This window comes from Haliaeetus albicilla, chromosome 6 (assembly GCF_947461875.1).
Source record: "Haliaeetus albicilla chromosome 6, bHalAlb1.1, whole genome shotgun sequence".
Taxonomy (NCBI): domain Eukaryota; kingdom Metazoa; phylum Chordata; class Aves; order Accipitriformes; family Accipitridae; genus Haliaeetus; species Haliaeetus albicilla.
In genome coordinates this window covers 14,700,542-14,723,136 of record NC_091488.1, presented here as the reverse complement: position 1 = coordinate 14,723,136, position 22,595 = coordinate 14,700,542, and the positions used below count along the sequence as shown (strand labels likewise).

General features: G+C 36.5%; 1 protein-coding gene across 2 annotated transcripts in view; it reads left to right on the top strand.

Moving 5' to 3' along the window:
- Window positions 1-22,028, top strand: part of DYRK1A (dual specificity tyrosine phosphorylation regulated kinase 1A) — an 88,734-nt gene extending 66,706 nt beyond the window's left edge. For both annotated transcript variants that reach the window (XM_069785125.1, XM_069785124.1), the window contains exons 4-12: window positions 7,765-7,857; window positions 8,733-8,921; window positions 9,666-9,813; window positions 13,218-13,504; window positions 15,879-16,025; window positions 16,410-16,550; window positions 16,835-17,141; window positions 17,462-17,586; window positions 18,681-22,028. In XM_069785125.1, coding sequence (XP_069641226.1) covers window positions 7,765-7,857; window positions 8,733-8,921; window positions 9,666-9,813; window positions 13,218-13,504; window positions 15,879-16,025; window positions 16,410-16,550; window positions 16,835-17,141; window positions 17,462-17,586; window positions 18,681-19,304 — 2,061 coding nt within the window. In that variant the 3' untranslated portion in view covers window positions 19,305-22,028. The remainder of the gene's footprint in view (window positions 1-7,764; window positions 7,858-8,732; window positions 8,922-9,665; window positions 9,814-13,217; window positions 13,505-15,878; window positions 16,026-16,409; window positions 16,551-16,834; window positions 17,142-17,461; window positions 17,587-18,680) is intronic.
- The last annotated feature ends 567 nt before the right edge of the window (window positions 22,029-22,595 follow it).

Here is a 22,595-nt window from a genome sequence, read left to right as displayed (position 1 = left end):
TGGAGGTTCTATATGAGCCCATGTTGGGGAGTCTCAATGGCTTTTTGCCTTTGCACTGCATTTCTGGTTAATCTGCAAAACCAAATCCAGCTAGTATTCTTTATGCTAGTGAGTCGCATCATCTGCTCTTGACCTTGCTTCTGTGCAAAAAAATGTTCTTGTTCTTTCTCTTTGAATAGCCCTTTTGTCAGCTCTAGTTTATCTTGATGAAAACAACTCTTTCTTCTTCTTATGAAAGCTATGACCCTCTATTGTTGAAGGCTTTGTGCTGTCTTATGTTTCTCCATTGCTGTGGACTACCATCTTGCCTTTCACTCCAGATGTGATCTAGGTTTTCATGTCTAAATGATGCATACATCTTAGAGATTCTTTCTTTATGACATTTCTACAGGAATCCTTTTTATTCAAGGTATCACCTTGAATATGCTGCAACTTCTCTCTGTCCTTGTTAAAAGCAGTTCTGTCCTGTATATGTCAATTCTGAAAAACTCGTGGGAGAGATCATTTTCTGAACTGTCCTTGTGTGGTTGTTTCATTCCTCTGTTGGAATCCCACCACTAGTTCTGTTGTTATGTGCTTGTCTGTTGTTAAGCTTCTGACACCAGACTAACCTTTCAGTAATGGCAAACTCTCTTCAGTCACGTAAGGTGACATACTTCTATGTTTTCAAGTACATATGGTTGAGAAGATCATGTTTTTAACTTGGGCAGCAAAAGGAATAGGCTGAATGTCTGTTGTAGAAGGTTTGATAGATTGATCTAATATAGCCATAAAAAATAGGACGAACAAAAAGGTGACTTTTGGCAGATACAGGAGGTGTAATTCTTAAAGGGTAGATCCTTTTAATCCAATGTCTCACATCCAGTCAAACAGGTGAGAAGTTAGGTCTCTGAGCTTCAGTTTCCCAGAATTTCCTAGTGCCACAGCAGCCATCAGCAGCCTGACGATTGGGTCACCTTTGGTGCTACCGGTTTCCGCAGCCTAAAAGTAGCCCGTCTGGGTGCAGGCGTCCAACAGTTGATTAATAGCGATTTGCCAGCCCCGCTGCTTCTGAGAGTGCTCCGCTACCTCGTTGACTCAGTAGCCAGATGGGTCGGTGAAGCGGGACTCTCCCAGGGTCGGCGATGGTTGTGCCGGACGCCCGGCAAAATTCTTTCCCGAGCTCCAGCCACCATCTGCTGGCCAGAGTGCCGCACTGCATTGCCTGCCTTACTGCATGGCGAATGGCCTCTTGCGAGGAAGGTCTGCCCTCTCCTCTCCGAAATGCTCCGTCGTTTGAATAAGCTCGCTTCTCTTAAATAACTTGCGGAGCAGCTTAGCATATCTTTGAGTGAATCTTCCACTGAAGGAATCGAGAGTACAAACGTTAAAAAAGTTACTTTCTTGATTGCTACATTTGCTGAACTTTGTAAACAGAGTATTTCATCCAAATCCAGACAAAATTGACTTGCTTGAAAATAAAACCCAGGAGGAAGTGTCAGCTTTTGGGATGCTGAAGTTTTATTTGGAAATAATAGACAGCAAATAGTTCCTCTCAGAAAGTAAATTTCTTCAGGCTGCAGCAAGATGCATAAGGGTACTGCTTGTCAGTTGCTAAGAGCAGCTGTTAAGTTTTAGCATGTAGAACAGCAGCATTTTCTGTAAACGATGTCATTTTGATAAATAGCAAAGATGATCTGCCTTATTAGGGTTTTTTCAGGTTATTTTTGTGTCTTTCTTTTTACCGAGGACTGACTCCTTTTTTGGAGGAGTATTGTCTTGTTCAAGTTCCTGTAATGATTTTCATTCATAACCAAATAATGGGGAAGCGAGGCCTTGAATGTTAATTTATTGTTTTTATTCCTGCTTTGTCCTGCTTGTTTTTTGATTTGTAATGGCTTGCAGACCATATTCTGGTATTTTATGAATCATTCACAGTTGCAGATTAAAGGTTAGGAAACAGTAATGACAATTTATATTAAAGTTATGTGTATTTATATTATACGTTACCCTTAAAATATTATTTATATAATTTTCTCTTGCACCTACTGCTTTATGGCTATGGTCACCAAAACCTACTCATCTTATCATTGGCAAGGAACAAATAATAGGAAGATACTTCAAAACCAGCCAGATTGCTTTGTTTTTCACTTACTTAGGAGGTTTTAAATTACAGTTAAAACTTCCAGCTCTGTCCTTTTTAATTTTTTTTCTTCAGTAGTTAAGTTTAAAGGCTCTTGTTTCCCGAAAACTGCTGGATTGTAAGGGTTTACTTTAAACCTGTGATTCACCAAGTGCCTGGCCTGCTGGCAGGATGGGGTCCTGCTCTTGGCTGTGTGGTCTTACCTCTCTGATGAGTGCCAGAGCCAGCTTCAGGAAAGCAGTAAGAGTGTGTGGCCTAGAGTGAATAGAAAAGATGAGATCTGTGAGACCTTTCTCCTTTAGCAGTAACAAACAGTAATATTTCTTTGTCCAGTTTCAACTGGTTGCATCTTGAGAGTTCAACATAGCCTGATGTGAATATAAGATAAGAGCTTAAAAGTTTTCACAACTTCAAACGAGCATTTCTTTTGTGCTGTGCTAATGTTTATCTTCATTATGGATACTGAGATTGCCTGAAACTTTTTTCAGTTAAGTACAAAAGATTAGAAAATTGATTTAACTGATAAAGAAGTTGAGTTGAGATTCCTGGGCAGATCTTGGTAACAAACTCCAACAGTTTAGCTTTCACAAAGCACCTGGAATTCAAAGGTCAGGCTGACCGCTAAACATCTTTCTCTCTGTATGTATCTGAGATCACTTACCACCTGCAAAATTCTAGGTTTTACTGACCAGATGTTGGCCAGTGATTTTATTGATTACATCTAGATCATTGCAAAGTTAATGTGTTCTAGCAGGCAGTAGCAAATCCTTAGTTCAGTTAATTCAGCTTCCTAATCAGCAACATTATTATTAGCGATGGTCAGACTTCACCAGACTCTGTCATGAGTGTGAGCATGCAATTCATTTCAGATGGAAAGTGAGAGAAATGCTTTTACTATCTTGGATGTTTGTTAGAAACATGTGTTTATGCTCCAGCAACAAGAATTTCAGAGTGGGGTTTTTCATTCCCTTTCACTTAGTCTTCCTGCTCTCTACTGCTTTTTTTTTTTTTCCTAAATGGTTGGGCTGAATCAGGCAGGATGAAATCTTGGCAGATGACCCTTCTTTCCTTGCTGGTTTTACTTACTTATTTAGCTTCAAACTTACCGGTTTCTTAATATCACTTTTATTCAGCAACCTTATGTATTTGAGGAAGGAAGCCCGAATAGTAGGGAAATACTCATAGAGCACAAGTCAATTATTAAAGTAGTTGGACTGAATTCTGTCCCTACCTGCATTCAGTTCTGGCCCTGAGTACAGTCAGTTTGAAGAATAGTCTTGGATTTCTCTTGTTTTGTTATGTGGCATATACGCTTTTTTCCTCTTTGGTCATTTTTCTAAAAGTCTGAAGTTTGTTGTATGTTATGGGAAAGTGTTACTGTGGCTTGTGATTATAGCAATTAAACATCTGTTTTGTTGACTCTCTGGAGACACCATCTATTATGTGGCTGCCCACCACAATATGGGATTAGCATTGACTTCCTATCCTATATTATTGTGATGCGAGAAGGGTTTTGAATAGCAAGTGGTGTAGGAGATGAGACTGGTTCATTCACTTCTTTAATAATGGCAGTCTATTAAATAGGTCATTACAATTGGAGTTCTTGCTAAAAGTTACCCTTGTAAAATCTTCATTATTTATTTTGTTCGTAAAATGGAGTGTGCTATATGAAAGCAGAATCTCTCTCTTTTTTTTTTTTTTTCTTTTCTTTTTTAGTGAATGTGGATGGTCATGGATCTTTGTTTTTTAAAAAAATCTGAATTAAAGCATTCCATTAACAGAATATATGTATCTGCTCAGAATTTCCTGTAATCAAAATAAAATGCATTTAGCAAGGAACAGTGCGATCTATTTTTTAGTTATCAAAGAGAGAGAAATATGTTGTCTGCTCCTTCATTCATTAAACCTCAAAGATTATGCTAGTTAACATACATGAGTTGAAAACCATAGTTTCCTTAAAACATGGTTTGTCTCAGATGTGTTGAGTATGCGTAAGTGGGGCTCTTGGTTGCCTTTTTTTGTGTTTATTTGATTCTTCTTTGTTTAGACTAGTTACAGGTTGCTTCTCAGCATTGTCATGTGTGTTTGGTTAATAGGTAAGAAAATCAAATTTCAGTTCCTTACTTGTAATGATGATTTTCATCATGGGACCATCCCAGGTAGCTGTACTGTTTCCATTGAGGTATAAGTGTGGACCAGTCAGAATGTGATGGGCATTTACTGACATATAATTGTAATGAAAGTAGTTTCTTGTCTCTCGGTCTTGAAATACAAGCATATCTTTTGATTTGTGTTCTATCTTTAGGAAGATCCGAGGTTGCAGTGTTGCTGTCTGGCCACCAGATAGAGACTGAAGCTTGTGCCATAGGATTTTTCTTTTTCTTTCCTTTCCTTTTTTTTTTTTAGTTTCTTTTGTGGTTGAGCATTCTTTCAAGCCAAGAGGGAAATCAGTATTGCCCTAATGATAAAGAATTTGAGAGTGTTACTGTATAAAATGGATAATGACCACTTTGTTCCATAGTCTTCCATCATCAGGAAGAAGGGAGCAAGAGTCTCCAAAAGGATCTTGGAAAAAGAAGAGAATGTTACAAATTTTGCAATATAACAGGGGGAGGAAAAAAAGGTCAATTCTTTCTCCTCTCCCACCCAAAACTTTATGAACCCAGGACAGCAAAATAGTACCTGTTAAAAAGTTCATACAGGTTAAAGTGTGTCCTGAGAAATGTGTGACTGTCTAAATGCACAATTAAAAGCACAATTTTCAAATAAGGTACTGGCTGCAAGCAACATAGGTGTAGCCTGCAGAATTTAATTATTTATGATTAGGGAACAGCAACAAATTAGATTATTTTTTTTTTCTTCCTATCAGGCTGTTTATTTCAGAGCTGAAATTAGAAGATTTTTTTTTTAAGTAAGCAAGCAAATTTGATTTATAAATTAGAAAATAAGCATGAATGCTTGTCCTACAAATTCCATTCCCAAATTAGAGCAACCTTACATCTGAAGAGTTGATCTGAACTGTGGAGTTCTTCCACACTAAGAGTCTTTCCTCAAAGCTCGTAACCTGTGTAATGCAGACCCTGTGCTGGTCATGTCAGCCTAGGACAGAGACTGGTCCCTGCCAGTAGTCATGCACTGCAGCATGGTTTCTTTTACCAGCAAAGTCTACCAGTGTTCCCATGTTCCAATAATCTCTTTAAGTCCAATTAAGGAACTTAAAGGAAATACTTGCATTTGAAAAGCCTGTAACAGTGACAGTTTGGATTAGGACTAGATGCCTAGTTTAGTTGTTTAACAGTGCCATGGGAGAGAGCTGAAAGAGATCATATTTAGGTGTGATTTGTTTGATGGTTCACATTTGTTTGACAGATGAAAGGAAGAAACAAAAATGTTTTGTAAATGTCAAATAGTTTGTTTAGGAAACTTTAAAACAGACTTCCCTGATGTTTACAAAATGCTGGTGCTTATAATAAAAAAGAATTAAGGAATTAATTTGGTAAACCTGCTTAAGGGAAATTGATGGTAGTGGGCATATCCAAAAGTGAATTGAATGGAACAAACATCTAGGGAGTGACTTGGGTTAAATTACCTGAGGGAAATTTGTATTGCATCATCTCTGAGAAACATTCCATAATCAAAAAAGACCACAAGTCAGCAGTCTTGCAGGGATGTAAAAATGTTATGTGGGCGTATTTGGAGCGGTGTGCATTGAAGCTTTCAATTGCCTTTTCTTGGGAGCCTTCGGCTCCACTGAGTTTTTTACCTGTTGGGAATCCCAGCCTCACGCAGAGGCAGTAAGCTTACTGGAAGTGTCTTGCCTTTCCCCCCTCTCTTTAACTCTCTGGTTTGTTCATGCTCCGTCTTGCTCTCTCACTGCTGCTCGTGCTCTCTTCCCCCCCTACCCCTGCGGTGTGTGCATCCACTGGAGGAGAGCGTGAGCTTAGCTTTCTAGTATGGTTGCTTGGGTACCTGAGTTCAGGTCCAATTTCAGAAGCACAAACTCTCATCATCACTTCTGTTTCTGAGAATTTTTTGGGTCACTTCAGTGTGATTTTTTTTTTTTTAATTTGGTCATTGAGCAAAAAGAGAGGTATTTGCACAGCCACCATTAAAAGTTTTAAGTAATATCATAAAAGATAGAGGAGCAGTTACGCTTTTCCAGTTCATTTATTAGTTCAACAATAATGATACAAAAATCAGTTTCATTATTTTTGTTGATGGCTTGTGCTCTTCCCTCAGCACTGCAGGAGGCTGCTTATCAGTTTAGCTGTAATAGGAGGCAGCAGATGAGATTAAGCACTTGGAAGTGAAGAGAGTTGGGAGCATGAGCATATTTGATGGCATGAGATGAGATAATGGGAGATCAGAGTTGTAAGGCTGAGTGTGGCAGCGCTTGGTCACCTAACCCTCTTAATAATGAGTAAGGGAGTAGAAGCAGCTTTAACATACGTGAAGCAAGCTTTTCTTCAATGGAGTCGATTAAACTTGTCCTGTGGTTTTCTGTCATTGGGAAGAGAGGCAATAGAGAGAGGTAGGCTAGGGGACCAGTCACACTAACCTCACTAGCCTCTCTTTTAGCTCCCCATCCGACACTGTCACTGGGTGAGACAGAGAAGTTGCCAGAGCTTGTCTGGTGGCACGGTTGCACTCTCAAGTAAGTGTCTGCTGATCAGGTAGTCAGCTTTAGCCAAATGAAATGGTTTGTGACTTAAGTTTTTTCTGCCTTCTCTTTACTGGGGATACTGCTCATCTCCAGCTTGCCACTTGGAAATTCTATCCTTCCAGGAACTTTACCTTCTGAGATTTCAAACAAATCTTAAGGAGGAATAGAAGTTGACTGGTAGATCCAGAATTTACATGGTGTATGTGTGCAAAGAAAAAAAAAAAAGTCACACAAATAATTTTATCACATATAAGTCTTGTTTCTTCAGGAAAGCAATAAAAAAATGGCCTGCTGTTGGAGATGTTCTTGTTTTAAATGTAGTCAATTTTAGGAAACACAAATGAGGAACATAACTACCTTTTCAGGGACATTGTTTTAAAACTTTTGAAGTAGGTATGATGTCCATGTGCATGCTTTAGATTTCTTTAGGTTTTCTTCAGGTTTTAGGTTTAGATTTAAGCCTGGATATTGCAAAGCATGGTAGACCTGAGGGGTTTTTATTTGGAATTTAATACAGTTTAAATGTGGCAAACTGCCACAGCTTTCCAGTAGTTATTAATGTTAACATCCATTTGTGGTTTTAATGCAGCTATACATTAAATACGGTTACAGTTAATGTATCAGTCATGAGGTAGAGGAGTAATGTCAGCAAGAATCTCTGTTGTCAAAGGAGCTGTATTTTTAACTGAGAGAAATACTGTTTATTGGTATTAAGCCTGTTAGGCATAATGAGAGGAGAGGGAGGAATCTTGGGATTATATTTTTAAGTTATTAATTAAATGTATTAAAAAGTAACTTAACTAAACTGTTAATTTCTTTTTATTCCTATATTTGTTTTTCTTTTTTTTAATGTCAGCTTAAAGAAAACAATGTTGCAATGAAATAACTCATTTCTGTGAGGAATGTCGTGATCTGGTGTAATAATTACATCATTAAAGTCCTAGCTTTTTTTCTAAGTTATGATGTGGTCATATTACAGAGGCGGATGCCCCAAACTTTCCGTGATCCAGCCACTGCTCCGTTGAGGAAACTCTCCGTAGATTTGATCAAAACATACAAGCATATTAATGAGGTAAAGGCACCAGTTATCTTTGTAACGTGTATTGATGTGAAGTTTTTGTTTACAGTACATGATTAAGTATGTTTTCTATGAATAATCTTGTGAAGAGATAAGAAGAATCAAGCTTTCTCTCTGTTGCTCACATCTCATTTGAGATCATTGATGTCGTGGTCCTGCTTTCTGTCCAGCACATAGGAAAATTTTTATCCTGGAATTTATTTTCTGTTGTTTTATAAACAAATGTTGAGCTTTTCTGTTGCATGATAAGGAAATATGAGTGGCACAAACACTCTTTTAGCTCATGCTATAAACCTTTATGAATGTGTCTAAGGACTTCTAAGAAAAATAGTAAAGTGTTTTCCCTAAATTATTTAATTAAATTTTATTGGCAAATGTAAAATATAAAAATTATGTGGTTAATATAGGAAAGCATCAGTTAGTTTCTAACTCTCTGGCAATTGTAGGGAATGTGAAGGGATTTCTGCAGTGATTACTGACTTCCTTGGAATTCTTCTTTTCCAGTCTTGTAGAAAGAGCAACTGATAACTCTTCATTTCCAGGCTACTTACCATTTTTAATTTTGCTGTGTGTATAGCATACTCTGATGTATCTTTTCTTTTTGCACCTATGAACTCTAGGGATCAGTGTTAGTACATTTCTTTAGATCTGCTTTCTGAGTTTTTAAATTATTCATCAAGACTTTGCTTTGGTATAATGACTTGACTTCAAATAGAGTGATAACAGGAGAGGATTGTTTGTTTTTCCAGTAGTAGAAGTTGCATTTTAAAATCACAGGATTAGGTATGATGGTTATAAAAGCTGATTCTGTTCTTTATTGAACTGATGATGTAAGAAGTGCTCTTAAGCAGTATACTTCTCATGTTTAGGTTTACTATGCAAAAAAAAAACGGCGGCATCAGCAGGGCCAAGGAGATGATTCCAGTCACAAAAAGGAGAGAAAAGTTTACAATGATGGCTATGATGATGACAACTATGACTATATTGTAAAAAATGGGGAGAAGTGGATGGATCGTTATGAAATTGACTCTTTAATAGGCAAAGGATCCTTTGGACAGGTAAGGTGTATCAGCTGAGCAACCTGTAATTCATGTGAATCATAATATGCATTTCATTTGAAGTGGTATTCTTGTTTCATTTTGAAATTAAACTCTTTTTTCTTAATCCTATTATACTGAGTGCCTACTCAAGACATTCGTATTTTGTGCCTTTTCTTGTTACTACAGATAACATTTGAATATATTTCAGTATGTAGATCTGGTAAAGCATTTGGCAATGAGCAAATCCTCAGCCTTTTGCTATCAGTTCACATTTTTAGCTGTTTGGCTTGGGTTTTTAAATTAAAACAGTAGTCTAGTGCTAGGGTTTACCTATTACAAATGTTACTTAGTAACATTTGTTTTGACTGTAGCTGTAGCCAAGGCTTGAGAAAAAGACTGGAAGAAGGATGGAGCTTTTCTTTTGTTGTTTTGTTGTTTTTCTCGGATTTTGCCAGTTGTTTTACAGTGTTGGTTTTGATGATTTGATAATTGCATTTGGATATAATGCTTGCCTTAGTGAAACTCAGTGGAGCCTCAGTTGTATTTTGTGACATCACTGCAATAAACATTGTGATCGATTGTGGCTTTACTGTAGTATCAAGTAAGAGAAGAAATTTAAGAAAAGAATTTTAACTGGAAAAAACAAAAGTTCTAAAAATGTTTTCTCTGAATTCAGAAAGTGAAGAAAGTTTAGAAAGTGAGTTTTGCTGTATTTTGAAAACTTGAGAGATTTTGTTGATGTATTTGACTTTTCTCTTTCAGGTTGTAAAGGCTTATGATCGAGTGGAACAGGAGTGGGTGGCTATCAAAATAATAAAAAACAAGAAGGCTTTCTTAAACCAAGCCCAGATTGAAGTGCGACTGCTTGAGCTTATGAACAAACATGACACTGAGATGAAGTACTATATAGGTATTTGAATAGTTATTCTTCATTTTTATTTAATCATGTTATGAATATTTTAGATCCTGCTATATAGCGTAGGGTCCTTCTGGTGCTAAAGAGATGAAAAGAATAATACAACTTTTAAAGTTATTAATATTATTTAATGCAAATTTCCCAGTTTGCTTTGCAACAGGACCAGATCCAGAAGAATATATAAAATTATTTGGGATAACAGATTTGTTACTTCATAGCATTGAGATCTTTTGTAGAATTTGCTTTTTCCAGTTAATGATATGGACAGCTGAAGAAGTTGCCATGGACCAGCTTTTCCACAGAAGCTGTGATCTGTGGTAGTTTGCATCTCTTTCACTACTTTGAATATATCTTAAACTATCTCAGAACTGTCATGGATAAGAGCATGCATATTTAATGTAAACCAGCATCATACAGGATTTTCAAGGCTAGCTTAAACTTTTTTTGATCGTGTGTGTTTAAAAAGCTCAAAATTTTGTATAACAAAACTGAGATAAGGCTTGTGTAAATGTTAAGACTTGCCCATTTATAGCTCAGGAAATATTTTAAAGCTTATAATTTTGACGGATCCTGTAGATGGGAATGCTGTTCCCTTGACTTATTATTGTAATGCTACTTGAACTTCATAATAATGAAATTAAGTCAGCTGGTATAAAAAGTTTATTAAAAGTTGTCTATCCTCTGGAGTAGAGGGCAAAAGATGATGGAAGGAAAGCAACAGCATGTTGTAAAGAGAGATGGAGAAGTATGAAAAAGAGTGATTAAGGAAAATGAAACTGGTTTTAAGCATCCTTTAGTTCGCAGAAGCTGAAATACTAGCAGTTATGCTTTCCTGATTTGCATGTATATATTGGATTACTAGTTTTTCTCTCTGTAGTTTAGAAAGAAAACTTTGAAATAATGTTAATATACATTGATAATTTTTACCTGATGAGTATTCAGTTACATTTTAACTTGTTGTATAGAATATTGTCTTTATAATACATTTTATGTATTGAATGCAAAAGTTGTCAAGGTAGTTTTAATTTAAATTTATTAGTAACACATTTACATAAAACAAAAACTAAACTTGACAGGATACTATGTCAAAAAGATGTTTCAGGAACATTAAAGACATGACCAGTTTCAAATTAATACACAGTAAATAAAGATGTTATAGGCATCATCAGATAAGCTCTTGGAATTTAAAATTTTTAGAGCGTCTGTTTGTAACATCAGGTAAAATGAAATGGACCAAAACATCATATAATCTCCATCTGTGAGTTAAGGCACGATGGCTTTATGTAGAGAGCAGTGCTGAAACAAAAAAAGGAAAAGCAAGTTCTGATAATTTTGAACAGCGGAGAAATAATATATACTGTCTTTGCTTAGGCAGGTGATTTTAGGCTTGTTTCAAGCTGATTTCCAAATCTGTTAGGGTGTATTTGAATAGTTCCACTTTTATTTAACACAGTGTTTAATGAACATGACAGCATCAGTAAAGATCAAAAATCGCAAAGAGATGATGTTTTGAATCAATAGCTTCTATTGCATGCTGTGCAAAAACTGATCATGGAAAACTGAGATCTCTAGGCACTTCACTGGAAAATATTTATAAGTATAGGATCAGTTGCTTATGAACATACTTCTGCAACAAGACTTAATTGAAGCATTCAGCATATTAGCATAAAAAATAAGTTGTCTGTAGGACATGTGGACAATTCACCCTTGCGTGGGCTTTCAGATACATGATGCTGAGAATAGCTGAATAAGGCTGAAAGCATTGCAAGTATTACAATATACTGTGTGATGTAAAATGTAGACTTCAGGAAGAATATGGTTAAATACACTGTAGCCTGATTTTTAAGGACATAAATTTTAACTGCTTACACTTCTGTCAGATCTCCTCTAGTACCTTCAAACCTTCTGATTGGTCTCCTTCAGATCTAACACAAGTGTAAGAGTGCATTAAAGTCTTCAAGTTTTGTGAAAACGGGTTGCAGAGTGGAGGAGAAATGTTCAAATGTCGTGTCTTCACTGAAGGAAAGATGTGACAAGTTCAGCTCTTATCCAAACTATTTGAGCTGTGTGGCTGTTGCAAGTGGTACTAGCTGGCCACCAGCATGCTGGAAGTTACAAATCAGTTGGAGTAGATGGTGATTCCTGCCAAGTTGGCAGGTCCAGCAAGCTTATATGGTGTAGAGAGGAATTGGAATAAGTTTTGGAAGACCACAAGGACATGAAAAGGTGCTGGTGCGTTCATGGTGGGAGGATAGTGGAAATATGGCAAAGATGAGAAAATACAAAAGGTCTAGACAATGATGTATTGCAGGAACTGGCATCAGGGTGGAAGCAAATGGTATTATCACAGGTAAGTTGTAAGGGACACAGGAAGAACTGGCTTACGATAATGGAGAAGAAAAAAGTCCATAGGACACCAAGTAATGACCTTAATTGAAAGTCTGAATTCTCATTGTGCTAATATTGGTTCAAGATTTTATTATGACAGAAAGAGCGTGTTGCTTTTTATCTGAGGGCTGAAGTATTTTTCCTATTTCAGTTTTGTTTTACTTGTGGCAACCAACCTGAATGATTGACAGACTGGTAAACACTGCTTGCCTCTAAAACAGATTAATGTGATGAATTTTTCACCTATTTCATGAGAAAAATTGATTGGATTTGGCCTGGATTGGTTGCTTTCATAAATTGAGATTATGCCTGATTGAAATGAATATAATGCCTTTAGGATATTGATCAGTTTTATTAACTGAAGTAATCAATTGAACTCATAGCTTATAAATTGCATATATTTTAAATGAATCTGACAGTCAAATATTTTCTCTGTAAATGTAAGGGGAATTCCTAATAAATAATTCAGTCTAAAGTGCGGTATCTGCTTTGCTGTTGAGAATGCCGCTGTATGTGCACTTTTTTCCAATCTGCTTGGACTTGAATACAGTTTTAGCTTTAGGAGGGTGGAGAAATGAACTCTCCCCTGAAAAAGATCAAAAGTGTTGTGACAAAGGTTGTGTTACACGCAGTTTGCACTTCCTGTCTTTTTTGCTGATATTTTTATTTACCCGCAAATGTGTTTGCCTTTGCTAATAGGGGATTGATAGCTTATTTTGAAAAAATATCCCTTCTATCTTTTAAATAATTTTTTGGTTAATATACCTTTACTGAGGTACACTTGAGGACACTTCAGATGTGTAAAATGTCTCCCTGTACCCTAGGCATGGCAGCAATATTCCATAAATAACCATAGATCTAGGAAAAAAAAAACCAACCACCACTGTACTATCTTACTCCCAGGTCAGCTTCCTACAAATTGATTAAAATATTTAAGCATTGTGTTGTAATTAGTATTTAATACTTACCACACAGGATACATGTTAATTATTTTCTTCCCCTTTTTAAAGTGCATTTGAAGCGCCACTTCATGTTCCGAAACCATCTCTGCTTAGTCTTTGAAATGCTGTCCTACAATCTGTATGATCTGTTGCGGAACACCAACTTCAGAGGTGTCTCATTGAACCTGACACGAAAATTTGCACAGCAAATGTGCACTGCACTGCTTTTTCTGGCGACTCCTGAACTTAGTATCATTCACTGTGACCTAAAACCTGAGAATATCCTGCTCTGTAACCCCAAACGAAGCGCTATCAAGATTGTTGATTTTGGCAGTTCGTGTCAACTTGGACAAAGGGTGAGTATTAGTGAAAATTCTCTTTATGCTTCCATTGGATACATATGAAAAATTTAATATTTTAAGTCATAATACCTAGATAGCTAATTTAAAATTTATTAATGATGACTTGCATGAAATAGTAACTACTTTTTACATAGGTTGTTAAAGATCAACAGCCCTTAGGAGCTATAAATACGAATTTTAGTGCCATAGTAGATAAACTTTCCATCTTTCTTTTCTCCTTGGTTATGTTTTTATGCTATGTTAATGCAGAATGCATCAAGACTTGATTGTAGAAGTCTGCAGTGCTAATAAATAAAATATTCTTTTACTGTTTTCTTATTCCATATGTATGACTCCTTCCACTTTAGCACGTCCTCTATTTAGTGTGCCATGGAGATAGGATATTTGGGGGTTGAGACAGTGCAGTAGATGGCTTTTAAAGATACTGGTTATAACTAACACATTTTTACAAACACTTTAGCAACCGTGGAAAGACTAAATTGAGTTTAGTGGTGGTATTACTTCGAGTAAAGATGCATACATGCAAAGCGTTTCCAGGACAAAGGGCTGAATTGCTTTCTGTTGGCAGTTCTTCAGATTGGGATAGATCTGTACTATTAAATAGTTGTCAAAAAATTTGTAATTGTGTCCTGTTGTTCATGTACTTTGAAGATGAGTGCATTTTTTTATTTGAGCTGTTAGAATCTGTGGACCATAGACTGTTCAGCATAGCCAATTAGCTCTATATTTGCTTTAAGAAATGTTAGAATAGATACAATAACTATTAAGATCATAAATAATTCTGCCTGGATGCCAAAGCCTCTGTTTTCTTTAGGAAGAGCTTTGAATCATATTCCTCAAGTGTTTGATTTGTACTGACCATTTGCTCACCAAGAAGTTTATCAGGATGTCCTGTTCAGCTTGCACCTTATAGTCCTGGTACAAATAGACTCTTTCCTGGTTGAAAGAATTATATTTGGCTGAACAATCGACCGCTTATATTCAGGATGCCTGTGCTTTAGTTGTTTGTACTGAAAAAAAAAATTGTTAGCTAGAGAGGTAAGGAAGACTTCTATAGATAGAAGCTGGACATAGTTTCTTTGAAAAAAGGATTTTGAGCCTTCCCAGGTCCATTGTGTACCTTTGGCAATTTTACCTATAAATTTGTGAATGATAATCTTTTTGCTTTGAGAAAGCTGGATGTTAAAAAAAAACAACAAAAAAACAACCAAAAAACCTCCCCCAAAAAAGCAACATTTGCAAAAGAGGTGAGGTTTCAGAAGTGTGCCTAGTAATACTGCAGATTCCCTTATATGGGAAGAATTAAGAAACTTCATGGACTAACTTTAACAGAAGTCCCCCAATCCTCTGTTGAGGAGTTGGGACTGGCCAGTAGCATCCCGTTGCTTTTTCCCATAATAAGTTTGGAAAGAGCAGGTCAGAATATTGAATATTGTATTGAAAGCAGTGGTGAGACATATATTTAGATTTATAAAAGGACCTTTTGCTATAAACTAGAAACTTTTCAGCCTGGGATGAAGGAAGACACCAGGAGGTGAAATGAGATCTAGATTGTTTAAGTCAATAATAAGATAATTTTGAGATGTTAAGAAGCACAAATACAAAAACCTAGTGTAATTACTCATTAAATTTAAGTTAAGAAGTGGTAACGAAATATCAATACCTTTGTGGAAGGTGCTGCATAAAATTGCATGTTATTTGGAATATGAAGTATGGTTCTGTTTGAGATATTTTTTTTGTTAAGGGTTTTAGAGGTTTGGGGATTGGGGGGGGGGGGGTGTGTTTTGTTTTTTTAATATGCCTATGTTTAAGCCAGTCTCCAGTTTAGAATCAAGGCAGAATTATCTGTCTTGTGAAATGAGCAGGATAGTTGGGGGTGGAAGGAGGTTGCTTTCTCCTTTCTGTTGTTTTCCAGTTCCTGGAATCACCTGATAATTTCATCTCATTTCATCACATTGTAATTGTGGCTTTCGATCTTTTACTATTGGTTTTGTCTGAAGTGTTATGTGATTCTGATGTGGCTTGTGGAATATTTTTTCTTAGGGTGATATCAGACTAAAATTTTGTTGTATGATTACCTGTAATTGCATGAGATTACTCTCATCAACCCTAAAGTGTAAAATACTGACATCATAAGTGAATCTGCACTTTTTTTTTCTCCCCCGAGAGACTGTGAATGCTAGAATTTTCTTAAGAATTAACATTTACATACTTTTATTAATGTAATGTATAGATACTTTTTAGTACCACCAATACCTTGGCTTTCCCTATATCAAGAATGTATTTCATGATAGTTCTGTTTTGTAATACCGAATCATAATAGTGCTCTTTGGATGCTGTGTATTACCTTTAGATGCTTTTATTTCAGATATACCAATATATCCAGAGTCGTTTTTATCGATCACCAGAGGTGCTACTGGGAATGCCTTATGATCTTGCAATTGATATGTGGTCCCTTGGGTGTATTTTAGTTGAGATGCACACTGGAGAGCCTCTTTTTAGTGGGGCAAATGAGGTATGCAGCTATATTATGGTACAAGTAATTTGATTTTTTTTTTGTTTGTTTGATTGTTGTTGTTCATTCTCATCATGACTTTCATCTGTTTAATTGTAATGCATAAGTTAGGGAGGTCTAGTAATTATAAAATGAATAAACATCAATGACAGCAATGACTTTTGTCAGAACTCTAAATTGCCTGTTAATAATCTTCTGTTTCTGGGTCTTCCCTCTTACTCCTTATTTACTAATCTGTTTTGTACATACTGGATTTTTCTTAAACTCACAATTAATTTAGAACTAGTCTGAGTTGTTAACATTTGCTTCCCATGTGACTAGAATCTGTCACACTGCTCAGCTGTCTGCCACATGTTCTTCACAAATATTCTTTGTTTGGAACAGGTGGATCAAATGAATAAAATAGTGGAAGTTTTGGGGATACCACCTACCCACATCCTTGACCAAGCACCAAAAGCAAGAAAGTTCTTTGAGAAGTTGCCAGATGGCACTTGGAACTTGAAGAAGACCAAAGATGGAAAAAGGGTAGGTTACATAACTAGGATGATAATATGGACTGTTTCTTTAAATAAAAAAAAAAAAAAAGTGAGGTGTTACTTTGTTTTACATCTCTGTTACTGAAAATGTAGCTTTAGTGTTGTTTATTATTGTTCCATGTTGTAAGACAGGTTCATTAAACAGCACTTTTTGTAGTGCTGAATAGTTTCTTACTTTTATTTGACTTACTTCCTTTTATGGCATGTTTAAACTGTGCACATCCAAGGCTTAATATGTAACATGATTTCAAGCAGTTTCTAACTTCCCAACAGGAATACAAACCACCTGGAACTCGTAAACTTCACAATATACTGGGAGTTGAAACAGGAGGACCAGGTGGACGTCGTGCTGGGGAATCGGGTCATACTGTAGCTGACTACTTGAAGTTCAAAGACCTCATCTTAAGGATGCTTGATTATGACCCTAAGACACGAATTCAACCTTATTATGCCCTACAGCATAGTTTCTTTAAGAAAACAGCAGACGAAGGTACAAACACAAGTAACAGTGTGTCTACGAGTCCTGCCATGGAGCAGTCACAGTCTTCAGGAACCACCTCTAGTACATCTTCAAGCTCAGGTAAGTTTTTCTCATTAACAGATAACAACATTGTATTTCCTAATCACATCAAAGGAGTCTTTCCCAGTCTTTCTTTCTCTTTCTCTCTCTCTCTCTCTCAAGCAATTGTGTCACTCATGCTCATCAAAACAATTATTTTAATCAGCTGCAACAGGTAACTGCCCCAACAAAAAATAAAAAGTAGATGAGCAAAAATGTGAGTGATTATCATAGGTCTTGTATTTTTACCTTGAAGCATTTTAAATATCTTCATGTTGTCATTCTTTTACAGCTGACTTTAAATTTTGTGTCTCTTTATTGTGCATGTTATGATTTTATAGGTGGATCTTCTGGAACAAGCAACAGTGGAAGGGCACGGTCAGACCCCACACACCAGCATCGACATAGTGGTGGACACTTCACTGCTGCTGTTCAAGCTATGGACTGTGAAACACACAGCCCACAGGTATGCTTAAGTAGAGCTTTTGTCTGTATGATTTATATGAATTTTCTGAGAATATTAAATCCCTAAAACTAATTAACTCTATCATGTCTAGATTGAAGTGATTTAGACATGGAACTAGCCATCAGATTTGTTTGGTTTTTTTTTTTTACCCTCAGCTCTTGTATAGTCCTTTGGACATTAGGTCAGTCACTTAGGCAAAAATACTGCAGGCAGCTGTAAAAATGTTCATAGATTCTGCAGAGGTGAAGGTTTTGTATTAGTAGCAGTAAGTCAGGTGGAGGTGTCAATGCTTCACCTTACACAGGGCGTAAGTGTACACAGAACTATGCATCTTCCAACCCAGTGAAGAACTAGCTTGTACTTCAGTGGACTCTACTGGAGTTCTTACTTCTATTTTATGGTGTTCAGGTACTTGACCAACGTTATCTTTGATGAATTGGTGTTTATTCAGTAATTCTTGGAAAGAAGCAACAACTCATTTATTAACTACAAATAATTCAGTAATATTTTTATTTTAGTACAGAACAGATAAAAATATAAATTCTTCCAAACAGACAATTTAGTTTATGCAACAAATTGGTGTGTAGCTAGATCTTGATATTTTAGTAATCTTTAATCAGCTGTGTTCTTCAGAGGTGTGAGGAGTACTCCTCTAATGCTGTTGACACCATTCAAGATGTGAACTACAACATATTAATTTAGCCTAGTATGCTTATTGTATTCAGAGGCCTGAGTCAGAGATCAGGGCCTTATTGTTCTAGGTGTTGTACAAATAGCATGTTGTTTATTAGTACTATTATGTAAAGCTGCGTCTATAATTTTGACAGTAAGGTCACATATTGGACCTCCTTAAACTGTTTGTTTGAAAAAAGCATGCAGAATGTGAACTCATTTTTCTTAACGTATATTTAGAAAAGGGTATTAGAAACTCTGCTTAACTACATGCTTACATTTCTAGATTAATTTTGCAATTGCAAGGTTTGGTTAACTCTTTTAAAATTTAGCATAAACATTAATAACTTAATCTCTCTCATATATTGCAAATGGATAGATTTGAGTAAGCATTTTAATTTTTATTTTGCTTATTAACATAGGTTCGACAACAGTTTCCTCCTCCAATTGGTTGGACAGCCACTGAAGCTCCTACACAGGTCACTGTTGAAAACCATCCAGTTCAAGAAACCACCTTCCATGTAACCCCTCAACAACAGAATGCATTACATCATCATCACGGAAATAGCTCTCACCACCACCACCACCATCACCACCACCACCACCATCATGGACAGCAAGCCTTGGGTAGCCGGACCAGGCCGAGAGTCTACAATTCTCCAACAAACAGCTCCTCCACCCAGGATTCTATGGAGGTGGGCCACAGTCACCACTCCATGACATCCCTGTCTTCCTCAACTACTTCTTCCTCTACATCTTCCTCCTCTACTGGTAACCAAGGCAATCAGGCCTATCAGAACCGCCCAGTGGCTGCTAATACCTTGGACTTTGGACAAAATGGAGCTATGGACATGAATTTAACAGTCTACTCTAATCCGCGCCAAGAAACTGGCATAGCTGGACATCCAACATACCAGTTTTCTGCTAATACAGGTCCTGCTCATTACATGACTGAAGGACACCTTGCAATGAGGCAAGGAATTGATAGAGAAGAGTCTCCCATGACAGGAGTTTGTGTTCAGCAAAGTCCTGTGGCTAGCTCGTGACTAAACTGAAACTAAGTTTGTTTCTTGTGTGTTTTTATAGAAGTGGTGTTTTTCCAAAAACAAAGTGCAAAGCTGCTTGAATCAGAAGGAGATAAACTCACTGAACCGCTACAGGAGGGCAAAGCTGACTATTTTTTTAAACTTGAAAAGATTGCAAAGGGACAATGAAGTTTTTTTTGTTGGTTTTTTGGTTTGGTTTTTTTTTTGGTTGGGTTTTTTGGGTTGTTTTTTGTTTTTTTTTTTTTTTAAAGAGCCATGTCTGGACCCACCTTAACGGATAGCTTAGTGGTGTTCACCTTTTGCTTCCCCCATTTTAACTTGCCACAACCTAGCCATAGTTTGGTTTTGGGGGAGGGTGGTTTTTTTTGGTCTCATTCAACAGGGGTTATTGTTCAAATGTTAGTTGTAGTTGCAAACTAGTTTCTTTTTAAAGGCATTGCACATGATTTATAAAAAGGCCCTTTGAAGTTTTTTGGTGGGAGGGGAGTGAGTAATATATATATATTTTTTTTAGTTCCCCAAACAAACATGGGCACAGAAATGCAGTACTGTAAGAAAGAGGGACCTTCAGATTACACAAATATATATTCTTCAGCTGTAAAAAGGGACGGTTGTAATGGAGTTTGTAAGGCACATTAAGCATGCTAAGTGGCGGTGATCAGAACTCTCCTTTTCTGAATCTACTGAGGATCAAAGCAGCAATTGTAATGGGATTCTGTGGGTCTCATATTTTGGAGACCACAGTCAGTTAGTATTGAAATATGACTGGTTTCATAACTGAGGTGCACTGAGAAGCAATCAACGGGTCGGTCCTGGCCAGTCCTGGGGAGGTCTAAGTGGTGGTCTTTGGGATAACCTTTGGCCTTATGGATTTGGACTCTTAAGTTAGAAGAGCCTACCATTTCAGATGCAATCACTTTTGGACATGCTTTTGCAGACAGTCCTTAATGCTGAAAACACAGAGAATGGGTAATTCAAGAGGCCTTTCTTTTAAAATAGACTTTTGTGACCCACTTATTGTAAGGTATTGCAAGGTCACTTTGCGTGTGTCATAAAGTTGACTTCCTTATTGGTTGAAGGTCACAGGAGTAGTGGTTTGCGTTTGATGGAAATAGCTACAACTGTGTCCCTTCCTGCTTTTTACTTTTTTCTTTTGCTTTTTCTCGGCACGTGGTTTCTCCACCATTACTTCTGCACAAAGACGTCTTCTGTTCATCCTGAACATTTTTAAAAATGCAGAATTTTATGTGACTGCTTTTTTGCCTCACAATTATGCTGTGAATTTTACAAAAATTTATTTTCTTTTTTGATAATTTATTGTACCAAAGCTGTTTTTATAGCACATAGATGTCTGTAACCAATAATGTAGCAGTTCTGCACTTTGACACAAGGTGTAACTAGACCATTTTTAAATGTCAGTTGAAAATTATGGCTGTACTATTGCTTAAACAAAACTGGAACTGTTGTTGAATTCATAGCCAATACATTTACAGCAATCTGTGTACTGAACATAATAGATTGACATCTACTTCGAGACTATAACATCTGTTACATTATAAATGTGTTCAGGCTTCTGAAGGTAAAAGGGACACTAGATCCAGAAGCTATGAAACCAGCAGTTGACTCTTGTATTCCTTATTAACATAATTGTAAACTTGAAGGCAAGACCTTGATTGCATGAACAGGTCCAAAAATAGTCTGAGTAAAGCAAAACACTCACATGAGACCTGAGGTTAGCAGGCTGTATTTAACAGGTGCCTAATTTTTGGGTAATGCTGCCTTAATATAACACAGTCAGCTTGGCAGTTGCAAAATTTACGGGCCCATTCAGAGATTTATTTGTATGAAAAGTAAAAGCTCCGTGAAGAACATTTGAAAGAATAAGGGTAATTCATTGGTTGCCCATCCCAGATTAACATTGTTTGCCCATTATATATTACAGAAGCAGTGATCTACCTCTGCCAGTAAGCCCTTTTAAAAGTTAATTTAGCAGAAAATTCGGAGTTCATACTGGTCAATTCCATGCGGCTAAGTCATTTTTTCAGACTAAAAGGTGGAATTTTTTATACTTACAGTGGCAACGCAGCAGCTGACTACCAGGTAATTGGGAATGAATACTTGGGATTACCATTTTTTTGTAAATCATGATTTTTTTAATGAAGCGGTCCATATTTCTTTTGTATTGACATGTCAACCCTGTGGATGAAAGTGGTTTTTTTTTTTTCTGTTTCCTTTTTGGTTTTATTTTTAAACTCAGTAATTGAGAGAAGTTTACAGGATTTGGAAGGCTGTCACCTTAGAAACAGGATGCTGAGTTTACCAATATGAAAAGGAATCCAGTACTTACTGCTGTCTAGGAATATAAGGGTAATATGAAATCTGGGTAATTTTTGTGTGCGCAGGTTGCCACACCTTAGCAAGCGCCAAAAAATAAAGCAGTTTAAAAAAAAAAATCTACGTAAAGAAGAAATCATAAAATCCAGTGCTTCTGCATACTGTGTTATGTTACAGTCCAGTTTTGTGTGCTTTACTACACAGTTTGGTTACAGGACTTCTGTGCATTGTAAACATAAACAGCATGGAAAAGGTTAAATACCTGTGTTCAGATTGTAAGATCTAGTCCGGACTTGCTGTGTATATTGTAACGTTAAATGAAAAGACAAGCCCTTTGTATTATAGTCATGCAGTCTTATGTATGATAAACAGTTGAATAATTTGTCCTCAGACTCTTTACTGTGCTTTTTAAAAAAAAAAGAGTAATTTAAGAAAAAATGTAAACATAGTAAATCTTCCTATGCAATTAACCTACTCCAAGCCATGGTATGGTAGGTATAATTATACTATAATATGTAAATATCAGATACATTGAAACAGACTTAAAAATATGAAAGTAAAAGTTGGAGGCATAACAGATAATTTTGAGTTTTTAATTGAAACAGCAAGGTATACTAATCATTGATGTGTGAACACAGCTCTGCTTGATTCTGATGGACTGTACTTGTAGTTTGAGTTCTTTATATTATCATCTGTTAGTTTGAATGTTCTTATATGCACTGCAGCTTTCTACCTATTACAGGCTAGCTGATTTTAAGGCCAGAAGTGACCATGGTAATGAAATAATCTGACTGGCATGCCATTATCCCTAGAATTCAATCTAGTTATTTCTGCATCATGAAGTCCATATCACTTGGGTGCAGTAGAACAAACTTTTGAAAAAGATAGCTGATTTTCATATAGATTCTTCAAGTGTGAGGATTTTTCGGTGTCTCTTGAGTGATTCAGCTAGTTTAT